General features: G+C 40.9%; 1 protein-coding gene across 4 annotated transcripts; it reads right to left on the bottom strand.

Moving 5' to 3' along the window:
* Positions 1 to 86: 86 nt before the first annotated feature.
* LOC131683987 (arginine/serine-rich coiled-coil protein 2-like) lies at positions 87 to 15,316 on the bottom strand. 4 transcript variants are annotated; one of them, XM_058966424.1, is made up of 5 exons: positions 15,192 to 15,302; positions 14,071 to 14,323; positions 13,607 to 13,754; positions 1,650 to 1,994; positions 87 to 1,587 (listed from the first exon to the last, which is right to left on the bottom strand). In XM_058966424.1, the coding sequence occupies exons 2-5, from the start codon at positions 14,109 to 14,111 to the stop codon at positions 451 to 453; spliced, it is 1,671 nt and encodes a 556-aa protein (XP_058822407.1). In that variant the 5' UTR covers positions 14,112 to 14,323; positions 15,192 to 15,302; the 3' UTR covers positions 87 to 450. The 4 variants fall into 4 exon arrangements, with proteins under 4 accessions (XP_058822407.1, XP_058822408.1, XP_058822406.1 ...); XM_058966425.1 differs by lacking the exon at positions 15,192 to 15,302 and adding an exon at positions 14,580 to 15,101; XM_058966423.1 differs by lacking the exon at positions 13,607 to 13,754 and having other exon boundaries at positions 14,071 to 14,307; positions 15,192 to 15,316.
* Between the last annotated feature and the right edge of the window lie 7,091 nt (positions 15,317 to 22,407).

Genomic DNA, 22,407 nt, shown 5'->3' with positions numbered 1-22,407 from the left:
CACTTACCTGTTGTTTCTAGAAGACTTGATGAAGTAAATTAAAACACGGAATAATACTGTGATACTTCGAATAAGAAGTTTTGCGGTTTTTCTTTCATTCAATTTATTGAATCTTGATTATTACACACCCGCATGGTGTGTGAAGTATTCAGTGCAAAATTATTCGAAGCATATCCCTGACTTACTCGCTCGGTACGAATGCTACATACCCATTTGCTGATCTGAACATTCCATGCTAAACAGAGAAGTAACGTAACCTTGATATCGCTAAGGAAGAGCACAAGTTCACTCTGAAACTGCCGACTGTACAGCTCGATTCTCGCAATTTTGGCAAATTACTATTTTGGGGCTCAATAGATAAGTTGGATATATATATATATATTCTTAAGACAGTCTACACGCTACTTTTGAATGACAGCTTTGCGGGATCCAATCATAATTACCCTGGTTCTAGAAGGTACGTGGCTGAGAGCTGAAACCAAGTCCGACGCCTCGCATCGTGTGAGTTACCTGTCGTGCCACTTCGTACTGTTGTTCCATCGTTGAGAAAAGTTCTTCTTGTTTGTTAATACTGTCCCCCGTGCTGTTACCAGGTTTTGCATTGGCTTCACCGGGCACCTTCTGACCATCTTTTACGCCCATCAAACGCAGAAACTTGGATGCCACTTTACCATCCTTATCCTGCGAGAATTTTGCCTGCTCCCATTTGCTGATATTGGTGGTGACATCCTTGCTCTCAGGTGTTTTGTGACTCCAGAGTAACTTTCGCTTCTGTACCTGGTCGGCGTATCGAACAGGATTAACAACGCCTGGGTTATAGTACGATGGCAACGGAACCGCTTCCACGGCTTTCTTGCTCTGCTGCAGTATATCGATGCCCATCTTATCCAACTGGGCTGCCTTCACGTTATTTCGGATCAATGTGCTACGGGTTAGAGCAGCAGTTGCCTCTATCGAAAGACCGCCGCCAGCCACATTTGGCCTCGACGGCAGATCTACTGGCCCGACATTAATTCCCATTAATGGTGGGATAAAAGCTGGCGGGGTTGGAGTTGGTTTTATGCCGGGAGTGAATCCAATTGCTGACGTTGACGGCTTTGTTTCCATCTGTGGGGGAATTTTGCTCGGAGAGAAACTATTTTTAACGGGAGATTTGCTTCTAGAGTGGGATCTTTTCTTGCCTCTTTCAACGCTCGATTTTTGCTTTCGGTCTCGAGATGATGATCTTTTACTGCGATGATCTTTGTCGTAATCGCGTTTATCCTTTCTATCTCGGCTACGGTCACGTTCCTTCCTCTCATAGCGGTCATGTTTGTCGCGTCTGTCGTCATGTTTGTCGCGTCTATCACCGCTGCTACGACTGGAGTACTTATCTCGTCGATCACGGTCACGGTTATCCTCCTGATCGCGTTTCGACGAGGTGTGTTCCTTATCACGCCAGTCACGATCACGACGATCTTTTCCTTTATCGCTGTGACGCTTGCTATCTTCGTGGCGATCGCGAGAAATGCTTCGTTCGCGACGCTTCTCTCGATCTGCGTTTCCTTTTTTGTGATCGACACTGCTACGACTTGATCTAACCGGGCTCTGAAATCGAAAAAATAGACAGATTTTCGGCGATGAAGAAAATGGATCATTTCGGTCGTTACCTCATCATTTGTTTTCGGCTTTTTAATCGGTGGTGATCGTCTATCGGACGATGAAGGGGACGTCAGTTTGGCTACCTTTTCACTGCTGTGCTTCGAAGTAGATACCTCGGAAACTCCTTTTTGCGTAGTAGTAGCAGTAGTGCTATGCGCTTTGCTGCTGGGCGCTTTCTTCGATTTCTTTCGAGATTTGCGATCCTTGGAGCTGCTGACACTGCTGCTGCTGCTGCTACTGCTACTGCTGCTGTCACTGTCGCTGCTAGAGTCGCTTCCGGAAGAGGACGATGAAGAGGATGACGAAGACGAAGAATCACTGCCGGATGATGAAGACGATGAATGCGAACGTTTCTGTAATGATACAAACGATGTGGCGGTAGGTTAGAAACCTGATTCGAGAGGTAGCATATTTTTGAATATAACTATTTGTTGTAGTGATGATTGGAAATTAGGAGTTATGATACTGAAAGCGATTTTTCGTTCATTGTGTTGGCTTCACCAAATGCCATTCTAAATTTTGTAAATAAACGCGCTATTTTCTAAACTTACGTATTAAGCTAAACGAACCTAAAACCATACAAGCTATATGATTTAGAATTTTTGTTTGGAATTGTGTGTCTGTGCATTTGTTCTGCCAAGAACACTCAAAAATAATTTTCGAAATTTTATTCTGAATCCTTTTCTTCCTAGATTCACTAGATAGGTACTGCATACAGCACATTTTGTTTATATAGCGTTTTCAACCATTCTAATTTTAAAGGTCTTGTCCTTAATTTGGTTTTGTGATGCATTATTTACTTTACTTCGTATGTCCTTTATTTTACACTTAGTCCATGACATATTTCAGAATATTTTGAATCCAACTAATTCTGATAGAAGGAAGCTTTATTCGTCATTTTAATTGGTCACTTTCTTCCAGTGGTGTTTGGTCAATAAAGTGGTTTACTTGTAGTGTTGCCTCTTTTCTAGCCGCTCTATTTTTGGAGAAAATCCGTACCGAAATCTACGCCAATATAAAATGTTAATGCACTAGTTTAATTAGTTGTATAACAATGTTTTAACTAGTTTTATTATTCCGTAATTATAATTAAAGAATTTCATATCACTCCCCTAGATTGACGGGTTTAGCGGTATTGCAAACATCTTCAAGCAGCACCTGACAGACAACTGCTTTAAGAAGGTTACTGCAGAACGCCTCGATAGTGGTGTATCGAGGAGACTGAGAGGGCTTATGTGCCTTTTTTATGTTTTTCCATACACCGCACCAGCCCAAAATAACAGTCAGCCAACAGCCTGTGCACATTGGCGAGGCAGGCTGGTGGATCGCCGTGGATTGGCCTTTTCTATGGGCTGTGTTTGCAAACATTGGTCAACAGCTTAATGGTAATGTTTGTGGGCACACCTCGCAATGGGGGTCATTGCGCATCGATTTATTGGTCAGCTTCGTCATCGTGCACAGGTCAAGAAAATAAATAAAGAAATGTAGAAGTCGAAATCTATTAGTTAGTTTTTAGTACTAGTGTACAATGGTTACATGCTAGTCGTTTGTCTATCTGTGTGTGTTCGTCTGAGAATTTGTGACAGCTAGATCAGGAAATAGATGCAGAACAGGCGCAAAAGATAGAATAGTTGGTAAATCCAGTGTTCAATATGTACATTCGACTCTATTCATTCAAGAAGCTTGGAATGGTAAATTGATGTGTAATTAGTTAACCGACGCACGTGGATCATCCATTCCCGGACAGCATAGCATGATAAAATCCTGTTTTTGTTGTAGTTCTATTAGTTTGCTTTTCCACTACTGATGTATTCCAAAAATAATATCGGTCAATTTATACACTTCTAGTTAATCGCTTTGCATCTTATTTCTTTATTCGGCATGTTATGAACCCTTTTATTACTATATCCTAAATTAGATTCATACTAACACTCACTAACACAATTAATTGCATTTTCTCTCATATACACTCACAATCTCCCCCATTCCAAACGTACAAACGATCGTTCCTTCGCGATAACACAAACCTGGCCAAACGCGAACATGCAATTGCAATCATCTACACATATTCAAGCAAACCCACCATGAATCATGAATCGGTCGTGTCCGGAAGTCTACCCTCGGTTGGACCAATCAAACAATGACGCTCATACTCACTTGACAAAACCTTCGACGGCGACATGACCGGGAACTCTAGTGATATGGGGAAACTGACTCCTAGCATCTGATCTTCTAGCATCAGACTCACGTTCAGCGCACAATCATTCAAGAATACATGCGAATGGTCACACGATTATAACATCGAATTTATGCACGAGAAGTTTCACACACACTAGCGCAAGCGACAAACACGTTAACATACAAAAGCTCGAGCCTTTCGCGATCACACTATCCACGCAAACAGACAGGTATAAACCCCTGGACTCCAACGCTAAAACTCACACATTCCACGCACACACCACCACAGGATTTATAATTAAACTTTACATACAATTTCACACGCAATAATTACAGGTTTTCGTCTGGCAACCGGGGGAAGTACATCTCAAATGCAGAACTTATCATTTCAATGATGGCCTTGGATCTGCGTTGCCTGTGTTCAAGGCACCATAGCCTCGTCCGTCAGTTCAACAATGTATGGAATCCGCTAGCCACCACCCTGGGCCCTTGGTGCCCATAAAGGGATAAAAAAATTATAATTAAAGAATTTCATACCAATAATCAAACTGATTTGTTTGATTTCCATCTTTTACGCCAATTTCGTAGCCTAAAGTATATTTTATAGTATACTAGCGAATACCCGTCGCGCGTTTGTTGCGACTTTCAATCAAATAGGAGTAAAACACGATTTGTTCGGGAGCGCCATCTGGCGGGTAGATAATTCCCAACCAATATCACACAAACACGCTCCATAACAAATGTCTGCTACGTATGTGGAACGTGGGAGTCCATAAATCACGTACATACAAACATTAACTCTTTTATATATGGATAGATAGATCGATAGATAGATATAAAATGCCAGACAATATTTTTTTCGTTCGCATAGTACCAGGCGTCTGGGTCTCATTCTAACAGCCGGTTTCAGATCAATATTCATCCACACCAAACATGAACTTCTGCGCTTACAACCGAAACATCACTTGACTGATGCTAGTTTCAACTTATCTAACTAGCATTAAGTTGGTGTTAGTTACTGACGAGGAGAAGCCGAAACACTAAAAAACCAAACTTTTATGTTAGGTATTGTGACCTTATGCACAAAAAAGTTGCTTTGTAAAGTGAAAGTCATTTGGTCTAACGAACATTTGACATAATTTTAAGAAGTGATGACACTGAAGGTCATTGGTTACAATTCTCGAATCGGCAGGAAAGAGCATTATTTCAGACTTAGCGAGAAGTAAGGTCATTTGGCATAATTTTAAGCTATGCTACTATTGACGGTCCTTTGGTATAACTATTTTAATGTTCAGAAAGTTTAGTTTACGAACTAATCTGGTTCGATCGAAATAGGCTACTGTTTGTTTTACTGGCGTTTGGAGCCGGGGTAAGTTGTTACTTATGCGGCTGCGTCGCTTTGGATTTTTTCGCAGTATATTTAAAAGAAACATTGGGTTGGTTTCAGTGGCGAAGTAGTAGAGGGGGGGTAGCAGACCCCCCGAAATATTTTGAAAAAATTCAATATGTTCAACATATGCAAAAGTTATCTTGTGAGAATATTTCCTTGTAGTGAAAATTGGCGGCAGACCTCAACAACTACGGGTCGGCTCGTTGACGAGGCTAGGTCTACCACCGAGGACTACAATGAGTAAATCGCGGCGAAACGGTGAGATAAATGGATCCTGGTATCGTGACAAAACTGGGAGCTTTTTGGTTCACGAAACGGACATCGGTACTGAGAGAAATTTCGCCACATTCTGTAGTCCTTGACTAACGGCGAACATGAACTGGAGAGCGTGCGAGATGTATCCCCATAGCTACCACCAGGCGATTCGCTACCGCATCGGCCTATGGAACTCGGCTGTAGCACGGAGAAGTACGACCCGCAAGGTAAAGTGGAAGACGAAAGTCTTTAACAAAAACCTCTTTGTTGAGTCACGTCGGTGAACAGCGGAATAAAGTACGTTGATGCGGCTGATTTTACAAGAAGGATTGTGACGCCTTGTGACGTCACAATGCTGCGCAAACTAGAACCACGCAGCACACGGCGTCCAGCTTACTAATAAAATGAGTAGATCAATTACGTTACATGCTGCTTGTCTCAGAGCCAGAAGGCGAGCTCCGAGTGAGAGAGGAGCGCAAGCGACGCATTGATAAACTAGGACCGCTTTAAAACGGGATATCAAGCTTAGCAAGCCGGTTTGCCTTAGGGAGCTGTGCTGAGATGTAGGCGCCAATCCCTGAGTCCTCGTGACGAAGATGAGGGCCCGTGGACACCAGCTGAAATATGCCCGGGTAAGCTAAAGATAATCGTTGAGGGTCTCTTCCCGAAACACGATCCAACTAGCTGGTTACCGACACCGTACTGCGAAGAAAAAGGAGCAAACACAGCCTAATGGCAAGCGACTAACGACGAGCTCAAAGAAGCGTCGATGCGACTAAAATAAAAAAAAAGCCCTCGGTCCGGATGGAATACCAAACGTGGCGCTGAAAGCTGCGATCCTGGCATATCCGACATGTTTAGGATGCTACTGCAGAAGTGTTTAGATGATGGCAATTTCCCTGAAATGTGGAAGGTACAGAAGCTGGTGTTGCTCAGGGAAGTTGCCGGGCCATCCAGCATCGTATGGACCAATGCCGCAGCGCTGCACAGAAGATGAGCCAGATCCTGAAGAGCTACTTCCAGAGTAAAGTACTGCTGGACAAGACGAACAAAGGGCAGAAGTCAATGCGAGTCACAGCGGGTGTTCCTCAGGGCTCCATTCTCGGTCCAACTCTTTGGAACGGGAAGTACGATAGGGTCTTAACACTGCCCGGGAAAACGAAAATCGTACGTTTCGCGGATGACGTGTCACTAACGGTGATGAGTGAGACACTTGGAAAAATGGAAGTGTCGGTGACGAAGATAGTAGACGCGATCGAGAGCTGGATGGACGGGGTCAAGCTGCAAATAGTTCACTACAAGACGGATGTGTTGTAGGTCAGCAACTGCAAAGCGGCTCAGCGGATACACATCATCGTCGAAGGGTACGTGATTGCATCGAAGCGTACACTGAAGCAATTGGGAGTAATAATCGACGACTGGTTAAGCTTTAACAATCACTTGGAAACCACCTGCAAAAAGTCGATCTGTTATCTAGGGTTTTGTCATCGAAACTGGGATATAAGGTTCCTGCCTGGGGTGCGGCGCTGAAAACCAAGCGGAACCGCGAAAAACTGAACAGGACGTTCCGGTTGGTGGTTGTACGACTTGCGATTGCGTACAGAATAATATCTTCGAAGGCAGTATGCGTTATCGCCGAGATGATCCCCATCTGCATCACCCTGGCGGAGGAGGATATCAAGTGCTACAATCAATGAAACGCCAGAAACGCGAGGAAGATGATGAGAATCGATTCGATGGTGACGTGGCAGCATGAATGGAACAATACGGAGAAAGGAAAGTGGACCTACCTGCTCATCCCAAACCTTTCAACATAAGTCAATAGAAAGCACGGAGAGATGACCTTCCAACCTGAAACAGCTCCTGTCGGGCCATGGCTGCTTCAGAAAGTATCTTCATCAGTTCGGGTACACAACGTCATCATTGTGCCCGGAGCATGTGGTCTTCGAATGTACGAGGCGTGATGAACGTCGAGCAACGGTTTCGGGAGAGCAATCATCGCCAGGGAACTCTCCGCAGGAATAAGCTAGATCCACCGCCGTGGACTAGTCGAGTAAACTGCAACAGAGCACCGAGTATGGGTCGTCGAAACGCCAGCGAACCGGACCCCACACTCCATCCGCAATCACCAGACCGACCATGACACCCCACCGGTTATTCCGATAGAAATATAGCGAAAACCAAAGAAGAATCGGTATTGGGAGAACTTCTTTCGCCAGGGAACTCTCCGTCAGCGTAAGCTAGATTCACTGCTGGGAACTAGACTGAGTAGACCGTGACGTGAACTCTTCGTCGGAGTAGACTAGATCCATCGTCAGGGACTAGACCGAGTAGTTTGCGAACAAGTCGGCAGCTCAACGAGGAAATGGTATTCAATGGCACAGGGGAACCGAGAGGCTCAGTAAATTAGACAGTCTGAAGTTTGCCGTCCAGATTGTCCTCGCAGGGGAAGAGCTCTAATTCTCGACACACAACTAGCTTTCATACTACCATAATGTTGCGTGGATGGTCGAAATCTGATAGTGTGTCGAGGATGGGTGCTGCAACCCTACTGAAAGAACTAACTACTAAGTAGTTGGATAGGAGTGTGTGCTGTGCACATAAAAAAAACCTCTTCCTGAAGTAATGGCGTACGGTAATGCCGGGTAGGAATCAGGTTCCGTGCAAAAGTAGTTGTATTAGTGGGTCGGGTGGCTACCCAACACCTGCTCTCTAAAAGACACACCGAAAAATTTTCTTACTACGCCACTGGTTTGTTTACCAATAATTTGTCTTACTGATATAATAGAATAAAAAGATGGGTGGGTAATGTTAGCGACATAAGCGGAGCTATGTAGAAGACATAAGGAGCCAGTACTTCAAATGTGTTGATACACATTCAATTCGTCTCGCTGGGAATAACCAGTTCGGAAACTGAAGAGCATCTACCGCTTGATGTGTCTCAGAGTGATATCTGCCTACCGCACGGTATCACACGATGCATCCTGCGTGATAGCGAGCATGATGCCAATTGGGCTAGTTATCCGGGAAGACGAGGAGTGTTTTGAGCTGCGTGGCACTAGAGGAGTCCGCGAGCGTACCAGGGTGGCTTCGGTCGCCAGATGGCAGCGCGTGTGGGATAACTTCTTGAAAGGTAGATGGACCCACCAGCTGATACCTAACATATCGAACTGGGTGGGAAGACCCCATGGGGATGTTCACTTCCATCTGACACAATTCCAGTCAGGCCATGGTTGCTTCCGACAGTACCTCCACAGGTTTGGGCACGCGGAGGCCCCCGTCTGCCCTGACTGCTCAAGCGTTGACGAAACTGCAAAGCACATGCTGTTCGTATGTCCTCGTCTCGACGTCAAAAGAAGAGCAATGCTAGACGTCTGCGACCGGGACACAACCCCTGATACCCTTATCCAGAGGATGTGTTAAGCGGTGGAGAAGTGGAACGCAATCTCGACTGCAACCACTCAGATTGCCTGCAGGCTATAGAGAATCTGTCGCACCGAGCAACAGAAAACGGTCACGACTAACTAGTGAAAAGTGAGTGAATGGTCTGTTCGTGCTGAGGTAGGTTTGGCGCAGCGACTGGCAACCGCGTAAGGGGTAACCCCAGCCACACCGAAGCAAGGGAGAAGAGTGAGTGAATAGGCGTATATATGGACTGCCTCATGCCAGGATGGGAGGGTCGTAGCGTAGTATGTTGGAACTTAGCTATCGATGCCTCGTGGCGTGGCAGAGGAGAGAAAGGGTGAGCACCCAAGTAAGCCTCACATGGTATGCCAGAAGTGGGGCCTAAGAAAAATGTCCCACAAGGGATGCCAGGGGGAGCGACAGAGGTGTAATAGAGTGGTACGATTGAGAGTGAACCAGGTGATAGGGTGAGCATCCAAGTCAGCCTCACATGGTATGTTAGAGGCTAGCACAAAAATAAACCTAGCAAGGAATGAAAAAGGCGAGCACACAAGTCAGCCTCGCAAGGAACGAAAAAGATGAGCACAAAAGTAAGCCTCATGTGGAGTGTTAGAGAGTGAATCAGGGCGTGACAGAGCTAGACCCAAGTAAGCCTCATACAGGATGTATGAACGCGTGAGCGAGAGTGAGTGAGTACATCAAGTACAGCCATCCCCCCAGAAGTAATACCGAGAGGTAGTCCCTGGGGAGAACAATGGCGGAGCCCAATGGAGTTTAGTCGGTATTACCTTGTTTATGGTGGAGCCCGACACTCCAGTACACTCCGTGTGGTAGTTTGGCATCTACTAAGCACGTGTGCTGCGTCAGTGCGTACATTGCATTCTCCATTGTAAAAAAAGACTGGAATCAGGTTCTGGACATACCGTACAGACCAACCAACTTTGATCTTCCCGGTTTTTAGTGTCGTGTTAGCTGTCTCGACTGAAAGCCGCTTGCATGCCGAAAGGTTCCTTTCTCATTCGGATCGTCATCTGCACTTCTCCAAGCTCGCATCTGTTGTGTCAGAGCTTCTCTTAGCTCCTCTTCCGAGGATACTTCATCCAGGTCCTTACATTGGATGGATGCCTCCGGGAACAAGGCTCTCACTTCCACCGCGTTGCCCATGGCTTTCTAGGTGAGTTCTTTATAAGCAGAGCTGTTTGATTTCGCACCCTTGTTAACTTCCAGGATCATCTTTTCGGTGCGGGTTCTCCTGAATTTATTAACGTCTGAGCCCAGCTCTTTGAGTGCCGCTCGAATAGCTTTGACTACGAGTGCTTCACCTTTGTTTCGTCCCTTGAAGAGGTTGATTGTTTAACCCACGTTAGCAGCTGCTTCTTTCGCTACACGTACCACGGTGCTGGAAGCCTTCATGTTTTTTGGAACCCCTTAGACTCGCATCACCTGGTGAAGCTCTTGATCTCTTCGGCGTAGAGGGACACGGTTTCCGTTCCCTGAAGCTTTTCTATTGCCTCGTAGATCTCCCTCATTTTTGGTGGTGCTGCTGTTTTTTTTTATTTCCAAGGACATCTTGGCCACCGACACCTTATTTTCGGTTCACTCCGCTTTCTGCTCCCGATTTCTCCGTCCCTTGGCGACCAATCGGAGGTTTCCTTGTATATTCGAGTCTAGTGTCTTTATGCCCTTGTGCACATTACTTGTTGTGCAGCTCGCCCTCCAGTTATTTAGATATTATTTTATTCGATAAGCTTGGTATTTTCAACCAGACGCTGCCTTGCTTTTTCTTTCATTTTACTGTGTTCCAACTCCACATCGCTATTTCCGCTCGTTGTGCATAGTCGCCTCCTGTAATCCCATGGTTATCTATGCAAGCAGGGAGGCATTGCTAGGGTTGACACTATCCTTCGTAGGGAGTAGTGCTCAGAACCGGATCGGGGTAAAATCGGAAATGATTCATCCGAACCTAGTACCACCTACTAAATGGTGATGAGTTTTGAACGTGCTCGGTGACCTGCCAATATATTAGCGGGACGGAGGCAGTACGGCCCACACGCCATTTTAAGTAATCTTTCCCTACTCCGGGAGTAGAACAGTAAGCCTGTCATCCCAAAGTCGCCGTCCAATTTGTAGTCTGTGTCCTGTGCATTGAACTTAGCTATGAATATCAGGATGTTACTGACGTCGATCCACATGTGGCGATGGGTTCTCTGCTTTTTGTCCACGAGTACATTTTCTGTTTTTTGTCAATTTCATAAGGGTTTCCAATTTTAGAACAAAAACGGATTCCCAATGTGTTGCACTGCGTTCAAACTTTGTCCATAGGATTGCATAGGTTTCATTAGTTGTTCAAATATCTCAATTTTTTTTTTATCAAATTTGCAAACTTTGAATGTCTAAACGACAGATTTTTCATTCATTATAACACAAAATTGCAATGCACTATGAGCTCTTGAATGTGCTATAACTTAAACATGCGTACAAAACAAATACTGTGATTTAAAAACGGTATAGAAGATTGAATCAAGTATTTCTTGGAGCAAAACTTTAATCGGTTTTTTGCAGCCCGGGGACAACTTGACAGATAGTGCTTGTTTCATATATGTACCACTAATTTGATGGTGGCGCTAGTATGCCTTTTCCGTACGAGTACCACGAACAACGAAACGAAATAGTTTCAAGAGAAAAGCGTGTTTCGTTACGTGTGTTATGAACGCCGTCAATGCAGCAAGAACAACATTTAGAAAAAGCGTATTCCAAAATGTGGATATAGAAAACAATTATTAGAGAATATTTTTTTCCCTAACTGGAAACTGTCAGCAAGGTACATAAATCTTATTAATAATTTAACTGTTTTGTTTGTTTTATTGTTGTGTGAAGTGTGTAATCGGTAAATCATTTGTGCTTTTTGCCCGAAAAATATGAATGAAAATCATTTTGGCCAATGAAAGTAAATCGCCAAGCCTAAAATTCGTGAACATATGACATCTTGTTTCAAATTAATTAAGAACGTCAAGAACTCTAGAATTTTGATTGGGAATATAAACGAAATATGTAGGATTTTCTACACAGTTAGCAAAACTGGTTTTGGATAGAATTTGTGCGCTTTTACCAGAATTCTGGCAGCAAACCGGTAGTGCCCGGTTTTAGAATGCTGCCAGGAATAGGGGCCATGCATAAATAACGTAGCATTTGGGGGGGGTAGGGAGGTTATTCCAAATTTGTGACGAAGTGTGACGAGGGGGAGGGTAGGGTCAGAAGTTGTGCGACGTAGCATTAGGTTTAAAACCCATTGTTTAGAGGAAACAATTTAATGATCCACCATTATTCCCAAGAGAAATAAATTTAAATTCAAACAAGTTACTTTTGATGCGGTTTTTCATGAGGTAAAATTTACGGTTCGCGGAATTACAAGTTCACAAAAATACGAAAAGATTTTGTATGCGGATTTAACTTGCTACATTAGTTAGTTAATGTTGCTAACTATTAGACTTAGTTTGGAAGCTGAATTAAATTTTCACTTCGGATTCAACCAAACAAAATTTAGTAATTTAGATGAACGTATGCTTCTTAGAATCATTGGCAGCCGCAGGATTGTGAACTGAGAGAACTTCTCTTTATGCTACCCTTGACATATAAAATTCCAAACAAAACAATCAACACTATATTTGTGATGAAATGGGCTGATTTTGCACGAAATTTGCTGTTATAATGAAAATGTTGATAAAAGTCGTCAAACAGTTTGAAAGGACATGTATTTAAAATAATTGAAAACCATGTAATTTTTTTTCATCACCCGGGCGCTTTGCATGGGACGAGGGGGAGGTTAGAATTTTGTGACCAAATGCAACGAGGGGGGAGGGAGGGGTCAAAAATCGCCGAAAAAAGCTACGTCATTTGTGTACGGCCCCATATACAATTATGTTCGACTCTTACCAGAGTTTTATTCGACTTTTGCAATAATTCTGTCCAAAAGATTTTGCGATTGTTTTGGTACGGATTCCTTCAGAATTCATTTCGCATATTACTCAGCTCCAGCCCGACAGAAAACTAATTGAACGACGTCTACCGAAGGATTTCATGTTGTTTCGATCTCGAAGATTTTCGGAAATTTCAATATAAGTGGAAGTGGCTCGATTTTGAAAGCCATCTTCTTGTATTTCTGAAAATCGATTTATTTTGCTTAGATTTTTAGATCCAAAATGGAATCTATGTTTCTGTTAAGGTAAGGACAGTGTTTAATTTGAACAGCGAAATAAATTTGGTGATAGAAATGCTTAAATTGTTCATTTTTTACAGCTATAGAAAATAATAGATGGGATGCGCCTTTTTTAAATTTTGTTCCATTCGAGCCGCCATGACATCACCAAATCACCACAAAATTTACTTATGAGTTCAATATATGGGAGCTGTCAAGTTGTCCCCGGGCTGGTTTTTTGTTAACCTCCCCCCCCCCCTCCTTCCACAGAGAAGTGTGGATTATTTTGTTCCTTCAACCCTCCACCAGATCATCCACGTAGTATATGGATAACCCCTAATAACATATAACCCTTGATATATTCAAACTCTATCTATCCAGTGCCTTCGCCTAACAAACTTCAAATCGCTTTCAGTATCTTCTCGATTGTATTAACAGTGCAACCAATTTTGCACACCTTTTCACCATAAAACAATCCCCTCAAATTATATATACTTACGCAACGATCACAGTGAGGAAACCTTATATAATAGATAAATTACCCATTCATCATATGTGCGGATGCAGGAATCAAACAGGTCTAAAATAGTAGCACTCATCCTTGATGCATCGTGATTAGAGTGTATTGGTCCTTCACCAAATTGCGGTTTGTTGCGCGGTGCGGCTGCGGTGTGTGGAACTCTGGGGTTTCTTTACGGTACACATACTATCACTTGGTTTGAATTTATCATAATAAAAATGGTTCTTTGAACGACATAACAAGTGTCAGATTATTCTAGGTAATTGGCAATCGAACAAGGGATTTATGTGGGGGGTATTTATTTTTTGTTAAAAGGGAGTATGTTCATGAAGCTCTAGTTTCCTTGAATTTGCCATTGATTGCTGCAATTGAATGGGTTACAGCAATCATGACCACGAGGAAATGGGTACAATAGTTAAAGCAGAGACAAACAATTCCCAAAAATCGAACCTCATATGAAGTATCTGAAAGTTTGTAGATATTTACCTTTTTGGTGCGCTTCTTGCTGGTTTTATCCTTGCTGACATCTTTCGAGCTCTTCTTGTTTAGACTAGCGTCAGTAGACTTTTTGCCTTGAATGTTCAATTTTTTGGATTTATCATGATCATCTTCAAACGTCCGTTTTTGCTTTTTCTCTTCACGAGCTTCCTGCGATGATGACGGCGCTTTCCGGACAGTCGTTGATGTTGATTTAGAGCTGCTGGTGGTCAGCGGTGTGGTATCCTAAAGGAAGGGTCGACTATTCAAGATATATAGGCAAACAGCAAATTGTATTATTATGTGGCACTGTAACAACATCGACGATTGAAATGGTGTTCACGAAAATGCACCCAATTAGCTGGCAGTCATGAACCGAGCAAACAGGTCCTTTAAACGTGAACTTATTTACTTCGACATCTAAATACTGTGTGAAACTCGGCTATAATCAGCATATGAATTTCACGCTTCTAGAATATCTTAAGGCGTTATCATGCCTAAAATCGAACATCACTAACTTTGTAATCCTAATTCTGATTTTGATATCCTATAACTTTACATTTTGAATCAGAACTGGGAAAATTCGAAGCGGGGCAACATTTGCGGTGGCGCATTCGAACATAATTTATCCATTTATCTAATAAAATAAATTAGCGAAGATGTGCATCAATTTAATTTGTGCCCTTATTAATGAAACTAGGGGACTTGATTGGTTGAACGGCGGATGTAACATTGTTGCAATCAAGGCACAAATCCCCGACTACATACGGGGAACGTGCCATTTAAGCCAATATATTGATTCCTGATTGCATAGACGTTTTTATAGATTACGCGTGCAAAAACCTTATCCTGGTATTAGCACAATAATATTATGAACAGTGACTGTTAACCATTTCTCAACTCGGTGCACTATAATCTTTACTTCTGACAAGAGTATCGATTTTTCACCATCCGGTAACGTTTTCTTCCTTTTAGGGAAGTAGCGCTACGCCAAGCCCTTTCCCACGAATGCGTAAACTAAAATGAGCCACAGCGCTTGAAAAAACCGAACCAGCGTTCAACCAAAACGTTCCATAGATAGCAAAATTGCTCCCGGAGCATTTAACACTATTTTGGTCCAAAATACTTACCCTTTCCGGGGACAAATCCGTTTTATCTTCCTGGTCGTCGTCACTGTTGTAGTTTTGCAGAAGAGAGTCCATTTTGAAATGCGAAGAAAACGACAGCTAGTGAGCTGATTGCGAATGGAATTAAATTATGGGAAAAGTAAAAAGGGAATATTATGACAGTTTGCTCAAAATGTTGTTGCATGGGCTACACACTCGTGTCAATAAACCTATAAATGAGTTTAGCACAAGTGCCACAGTGCACACTGAGCCAATAATATCGACGACAACATTTCAAATGGGCTTATAAATAAAACGTAAACAATTCCGGTTAATACTTACTTCAAATGGACACTAACAAAACTTTATACCCACCTTAAATAAGTCGATTCTGAAGCATGGCTGTTGGCGAAATAATAGATTGTCGAAAAGGCACATAAGCAAAATAACTTGTTTTGCTTATGTTCCCTTTCACTTCCCCTCAAAAATTAACGGTTCATATACACCAGCAAACAAAAAAACGGAAAAAATTGTTTATGGGCCCTTTTCTTAATGAAAAAGACTATACTTGAAAAGCAGAGATGCCATATTTGAAGATTTGTCTTCATTTTGAAGACATTGGAAATGTTGTGAAGACGTGTTTTTCATTTCAATATTAATTCGTCAAAAGGGCGAAACTGTTTTTTGTAAACAAACTTGTTTCGCTCATTAGTTTGCTGCAGAGTGGAATTTCATGAAAAATATGCGTTAATGCAAATTTTTACCCTTCGTAGAAGTAATTTCAGTTGTTTTCTGCTTTGAAATTATAGTAAATTAAGAGAAATCATCAAAATAAAAGTTTGTTTACAAATCTTATTCGCCCTTTTGCAAATTTAATATGGATTTTGAAGACAATTTTTTTTATGTCTGACTGATTTCTGGCAGAATTCTGGCTCAAAATCAATAGCCGATTCAGAATCCTGGCCGTTGAAGACAAATGGAGACATTTTTAATGAAATATGAAGACGTTATTGAAACATATATCTGGTATCCCTGTTGAAAAGGGAACAAAAACATCCCAACACCAAGAAAGGGATCAAAATAAACGTCATATAATCATTTGCTGTACACGGAAACGAAAAACTACCTTTGACTCAATCTCGTGGTATCGTGGAGGAAGTTAAAATTAGGTAAACCGTGTTGAAGGTAGTTTCCATTTAACTACGGCAAAATTACAATTTATTGATAGGTTTTTTATACTCGAATTTAAGTTCAATTTACCTAATTTTGAGTATACCCCAAACAACTCAAAAGTACCTTCCTCCACGGAAGACCTCGACTGAGTCGAATCTTTCGTTTTGTTTTGACAACACTAATAAGGGCGAAAGCGTGCGTCGCTTTCAAAGTAAGTTAAAAGAACTTATTCTGCAGGTTGTTTTATTTAACCGCGATGTAAACAAAAGGGTACATCCGCATGCACTATAAGCTAACGTCTCGCCGAAAGGGGATTATGGCAGAGGGCACAAAACCAGTGCGATGTTTCAAAAGGGACCAAAACATTTATCTGAAAAAAATGCTTCAAAATACAATTTTTTTAATATATCTGGTATATTATTCGGAAAAAATTATTAATTTAACACGGCATTGCGATGATTGGTTCTAAAATCAAACTCCTGTTCATAAATGGGAATATAAAGTACGAGGTAATTTTCAGACGCCATTTTCTCAACATGAGCATATTGTATATAATGCCTCATGAAATGTTGACGTCGATATCTGAAACGCAAATTTCGATACAAAATTTTTCTTTAGTAAATTTTGGGTCGCTGAATTCGAATTTGCAGTTTGCATATTTTAAACGTCAGATATCTCAATGCGAAAGTATCACGCAGCCGTCAAGTTTCTACTGTGGCGATCAAAACAGCGGGAAAAAATTCCAGCAGGAAAAAACGATCACTGCGCCATCTACATGTCAAATAGTACACTACAAAGCCACACTCTTTTCCTGCTAACTTCACACATTCTGGTACACGAAGAATTTTATTTATGCATCGATAGCATGCTTTTCTATCTGCCTCTCGTTTCTTCTGCTGTAAATTTTATGCATTGGACATATTCGGTTTATCCACTCATTGAATGCTTTCTAGAAGTATACACACAGAAAAAAATGTTGGTAAAAATAAGTTTTTCACTCTTAGCAAAAAACAACCAACGCATACTCTTAGTTTAAACATAAAACTTTTGTTTTGAGTACTATTCTTCATTTGCTTAAAAGGAAAAGTTTTACTTGATTAATTTAAAAGTTTTACTTTCAACCTAATAGTTGGCGTTGGTTGTTTTTTGCTAAGAGCGGAACACTCTAACTTTTACCAATATTTTTTTTCTGTGTGTATGCATGAAAATACATAAAAATCACAGCAGAAGAGAAGAGACCGGAATAGAAAGTATGCCATCTATGCATATTTTTGTTTCTCAGTGTAGGAAAACAAAAATTTGCAACTCCTTTTCCTGCTAACTTCACACAACAAAAAACAAAGACTTCCCTGCATTTTCCTGCTAACCTTACAGAATCTAACCAGAAAAATAAAAAATTGGTAGGAAAAATTGAAAAAGAAATCTAGCAAATTGTGCTGTTAACTTTATATTTTCAACAGTAAATGAAGACCGCTGGATACATACCTTCATTTCGCGCAGATGAACAGCTAACGGAATCCATCAAATTAACGACAGAGAAAATTTTATTTAGTTAGGGGGCAAAAAAAGATAACAAATTGGAGACATTTTGCAATACGATGAATTGATTTTTGGAACAAACGTAGTTCGAGAAAATTAAACTGGTGGTGTTATAGAAAATGAAAGCGTCGGACCACAAAGTTGACTGCTCTAAGAAACAGCGCAAAGACAGACTCATTACCCTACCCCTAAAGCAAAGTTAATGAACTACGGAACCAATTAATTGAAGCAATATGAATGAAAATTAACCACTTGTAGCCGAACACTGACCTGCTATTCAAACTAAAAAAATCAATAAACATAAAATTTTGTGTCCACATTGTTCGATTCAGTGATCTTCCTGAGAATGTGCAATAAAACATCATATGGTAATTAATAATTCCGTTCGACAGAAAATATCGCAGAAAATCACTGCCTCTGTATGAAAAAGAAAGATGCTTGTAATGTTGTACCATTTTTCTATTGAATCTTAATAGATGAAGCTTTTTGTATAAAGTTTCTGTGACGAAACCTTATATTGCAAATGATTCCGATTAAATCCAAGGAAACCAAGCTAAAATATTAGCAGTTATGTTTATGAAATAGAATTTGTAAGGTTTTTATCTATTTCTAAATTTGCAGCCTGTCTTTCGATTTATTGATCAGAATCGCGAAGAAACATTCGCGGTCTCTGTTGTAAAAGCCTTTTTCTGCCCATGCTTGCCCTCGCAATTGACTGGCTAAGGCTATTGGATGGTCAATTTTATCCATTTCATGATATATATTGAATGTAACGGAAGTATTACTAGAATATCTTAATCGAGCGGATTTTTTGTTCTTTGGAACCTGGCTCTTATAATCAATGCATTCATTAATGCATTCTAATTTTTTACGTGTCATGGCCTCTTTTGTAGATATATAACTTTCTTGTTTTAACATTCAGGTGAAGATTCAACTGTTCTCGGGTCCAAATAAGAGTTAGACCCAAGTTCCAAAACTCGTGCATTCAAAATTTTAACTTGCGATTATCTCTTGGTAGAATGGTTTGGGTTTTCTCCAAAGCTGCCAATGGTGGAATTGGTAATTCCGCACCTAATGATTCACTGAAACCCGGAATAACAAACTGCTCAAATGAATTCTGGGCGCTGTCACTTTTTATAGTCAAAACCTGCGGTATACTTCCCGGATGAGTAACAAGTGAAAACCGATCACCGGTCCAAAATTTGACCGACCCTGATCCACAACTAGAAACATACCGGCTGGTAATAATTCCGTTGTCAATGCTAAATTATTTTGGCGCGTACCCTAACCAACCTCTCCCGGTCTCAAGTTCAACTATCCATGCTCCAGATTCGTACCCGTAGCGCATACGATGTGAACTGGTTCTCACTCAAAGCGGAACCGAAACAGTGAAAAATCTCGGAGGAGTGCGCTTTTGCAACGGTATACCCAGTGGAAATCTTTCCGGATTGTTTTAATCAACAAAGTGAAAACCAACCTTCTGGTTCGGGTTCGACATTTGATCGACCCTGATCCCCATACCGGCTGTCAATAATTCCGATGCGAAATGTTGTTGGCGCGAACTCTCTACTTACCGACCTACCTGTCCCTGTCCCAGGTTCGACTGACCATGCTCCAGATCATTACCCGTAGCGGCTGGCAATACATTCGCACACGGTGTGAACTGATTCTCACTCAAAGCTGAATGAGGCGGAACCGAAACCGAAAAATCCCTAAGTGCGCTTTTACGTCGGTGTACTCAGTGGTATTCTTTCCGGATTGGTTTGTTTAGGAAGTGAAAATTGACCTTGTTCCGGTACATTTGACTGATTCGGACTGACCGGATGGCCGCCCTTTTCGTACCGACATACCGTCCGGATTTGGTTGTCCCGGTCCAGTATTTGGCTGGTCTATAACTGAACATATCACAGTCGGCTCTAAATTCAAATCCCGAATAAAATTTACTCTGCTGGCAGACGCAGAAACAGGCAAAGTATAATATGGTACGACACATGGCATTGATAGACCCAGAGGGGGAACAACTTGACAGCTCCTATACAAATCGTTGAAACCGCTTTATTTGGGTCTGTGGGTCTAAAATGGCGGATCAATTTTTATTCAAGAACAATTTCTAAAAAAAGCGTAAAATTCTTCACAGTGAAAATTTTCTTGTTCAATTTTTTTTACTTTCGATAATTCATTTTTGTAGACTTTTTGGGCGTTTGGTGTTGTTTTGGTATAAAAATGCATCTTTGTTCCGATGCAATATTTTTAAATGATTCATGATTTTTTGGAATCAGCGGCGCTTATACTAGTTAGTGAGCACCTTTATTTAGTCTTAAGATATTAGGTAGTAATATTTGTATTGCAATGTAAAAAACACACACAATGATACTGGACTGTTTTGCTCCCTCTCCGATAAAAAATGAACTGTCATCACTTCTGAATTTCGTGGAGACCTTTACACCGTACAAGTCGCAGCACCTATCAGTTAGATGCTCTACCTTCAGAAATAAACAGTCGAAGTCAATCCTGCCTTTGTTAAATGCGAAGTGAAAAATGATAATCACAAAGCTAAATGTATTTAAAGATTAACGACAAACTTTCGAGAATTGTCATATGCGAAAGATATTTCAAGGGCAATGGGAGAGGAAAAAGTTCACACTAGAAATCAAATCAAATCATGCATTTTATATTTTACATTCGGCACAATTTGTAATCCTTAACTTGTTTGTATTTATCTTAAATTATTACGCTGTTTTAAAATGATCATCTTGATTATCTCTTCCGAATGTAAATAAAGAAAACAAGTTCGTAAAAGACGTCACGAAATTATTTTCTCGCATAGAAATTTACAGTATCGCAATTAGTGGACGGCGTTCTATGGTGGCGACATCATTCGAAACACGGTGGTTTCAAGTAACTTAGGCTAAACGTCAAGTTGCGGGAGGGTTGGATAGACCCGAATGTAGTTTGAAAGTTAGGGATCATGAATGGAAACTGATGAATATAAGGAAATTGGAAAGTTAATGGAAGTAAATAAATGGGTGGTGATAGGCATACCTGGGGTATGTTAAGTGGCAGCCACGGTATATGATACATGACGAATGCTCTGCAGAAGTAGTAATACTACCACAGGAAGATTTCTGTATACTTTTACCGATTACTGTAACTTGTAATACTGTAAACTTCAAACACTTTAAATGTAACTTTCAACACAGCGAAAGGTATAGTTCCTATATTCAATAGCAAGGCGGATACAACGACGATAGCCAATTGAATGATGCAAGCACGTTCAATATTTTTGTCAATACTAGCAAACGTATTGAACCTAAGGGCAGATCACTCTAAGAATGTATAACAAATTTGCATCAAATTAGAAAAAATGCATTTAATTTCCATTTTTGCATCAGCTTGGCACTCCCTCGCGGAAAAGTTTGTTTAACAAACGTCCTACGCTGATCCCCTTTTTCGACGTTTTGTTAAATGTAGGGCTAGTTTTTCTGTAGGGTTTTGACGTCTTACAGAGAACGCAAACAACATTGCACGCAACGCAAAATACATTATGAATTTCTATTTTGATGGAAATAAATGCATTTAATTTCGCTGATTTTTAAAAATGCATCACAAGTGATCTGCCCCTAGTATTGAACGCTACACGCGCATCTTTATTAATTCATCGATAGCTGGAACTGCCAAATGATATTTTTTTTTTGAAAATCTATATCCTCGTTATAACGTCGTTATTTTAGCTAATACGATTTAATTTGATTTATAATCAAAGAAAATTAAACAGCGGAACATGATTTTTTCATCGAGAATTTGACTTTGTATTTGATCGAACATAACCTGTGTCGGTTTTCCATACTCGACCATACAAACAACGGGTTGTTAAGAACAGTCACCATATCAAAATGTGCAGTTCTCCATATACATTTTGACAACATACGATTCAACAAACATACAGATTATGGTGGCATGCATATTTTAGGTCTAGTGATGGATAAAATATTAGATGGAGAAAAAAAATCTCTTCCCCTTCACATTTCAATTCTATCGATTGATGAAATATTATTTTGTTCACGCCATCTTCTGAAGAAAGCTTCGATGACACTAGTTGACTGACGCTTTATCCAATTGAGCTATCGCAGTAACATTGTAAGACGAGGATTTTTAACCATCTTAAACTACAGATTTTTGGAGCAGGGCAAACAGATATACGAATAACAAAGATCCCCAGAGTATACAAATCTCCAAAATAGGATACACGTAAGGTATTGGAAATGGTAACTAAAATGGATAACAGTTCAATTATAATGGAATATCAGTAGTATTCCCAATATGGTGAGTATTATATGAATATTTTGGAAATGGTTCCAAAGATTTCTGGAATGGCATTTATTTATACGGGAAACGATGTTTGAAGCAGGGTTACCAAAAATACAGAATAATCTGCATTTGTACAGATTTTTCAGCCTTTTTCAGACCAAGAATTTGTATGTACAGATATACAGATTTTTGCGTGTATGTACAGATACACAGATTTTTG

The sequence above is a fragment of the Topomyia yanbarensis genome, chromosome 2 (assembly GCF_030247195.1).
Source record: "Topomyia yanbarensis strain Yona2022 chromosome 2, ASM3024719v1, whole genome shotgun sequence".
Classification (NCBI taxonomy): domain Eukaryota; kingdom Metazoa; phylum Arthropoda; class Insecta; order Diptera; family Culicidae; genus Topomyia; species Topomyia yanbarensis.
Note: the sequence above shows the minus strand (reverse complement) of the source record. Positions and strands in the feature narration are given on the sequence as shown.

Bases quoted from the DNA above. Each gene is read 5' to 3' on its own strand.
- LOC131683987 (XM_058966423.1), bottom strand. From the start codon at position 15,263: ATGGACTCTCTTCTGCAAAACTACAACAGTGACGACGACCAGGAAGAT. The intron at 1,995-14,070 runs GTAAATATCTAC...GTATCATTACAG, and splicing joins GCAAGAAGCGCACCAAAAAG to AAACGTTCGCATTCATCGTC. The intron at 1,588-1,649 runs GTAACGACCGAA...TTTCGATTTCAG, and splicing joins AGCCGAAAACAAATGATGAG to AGCCCGGTTAGATCAAGTCG.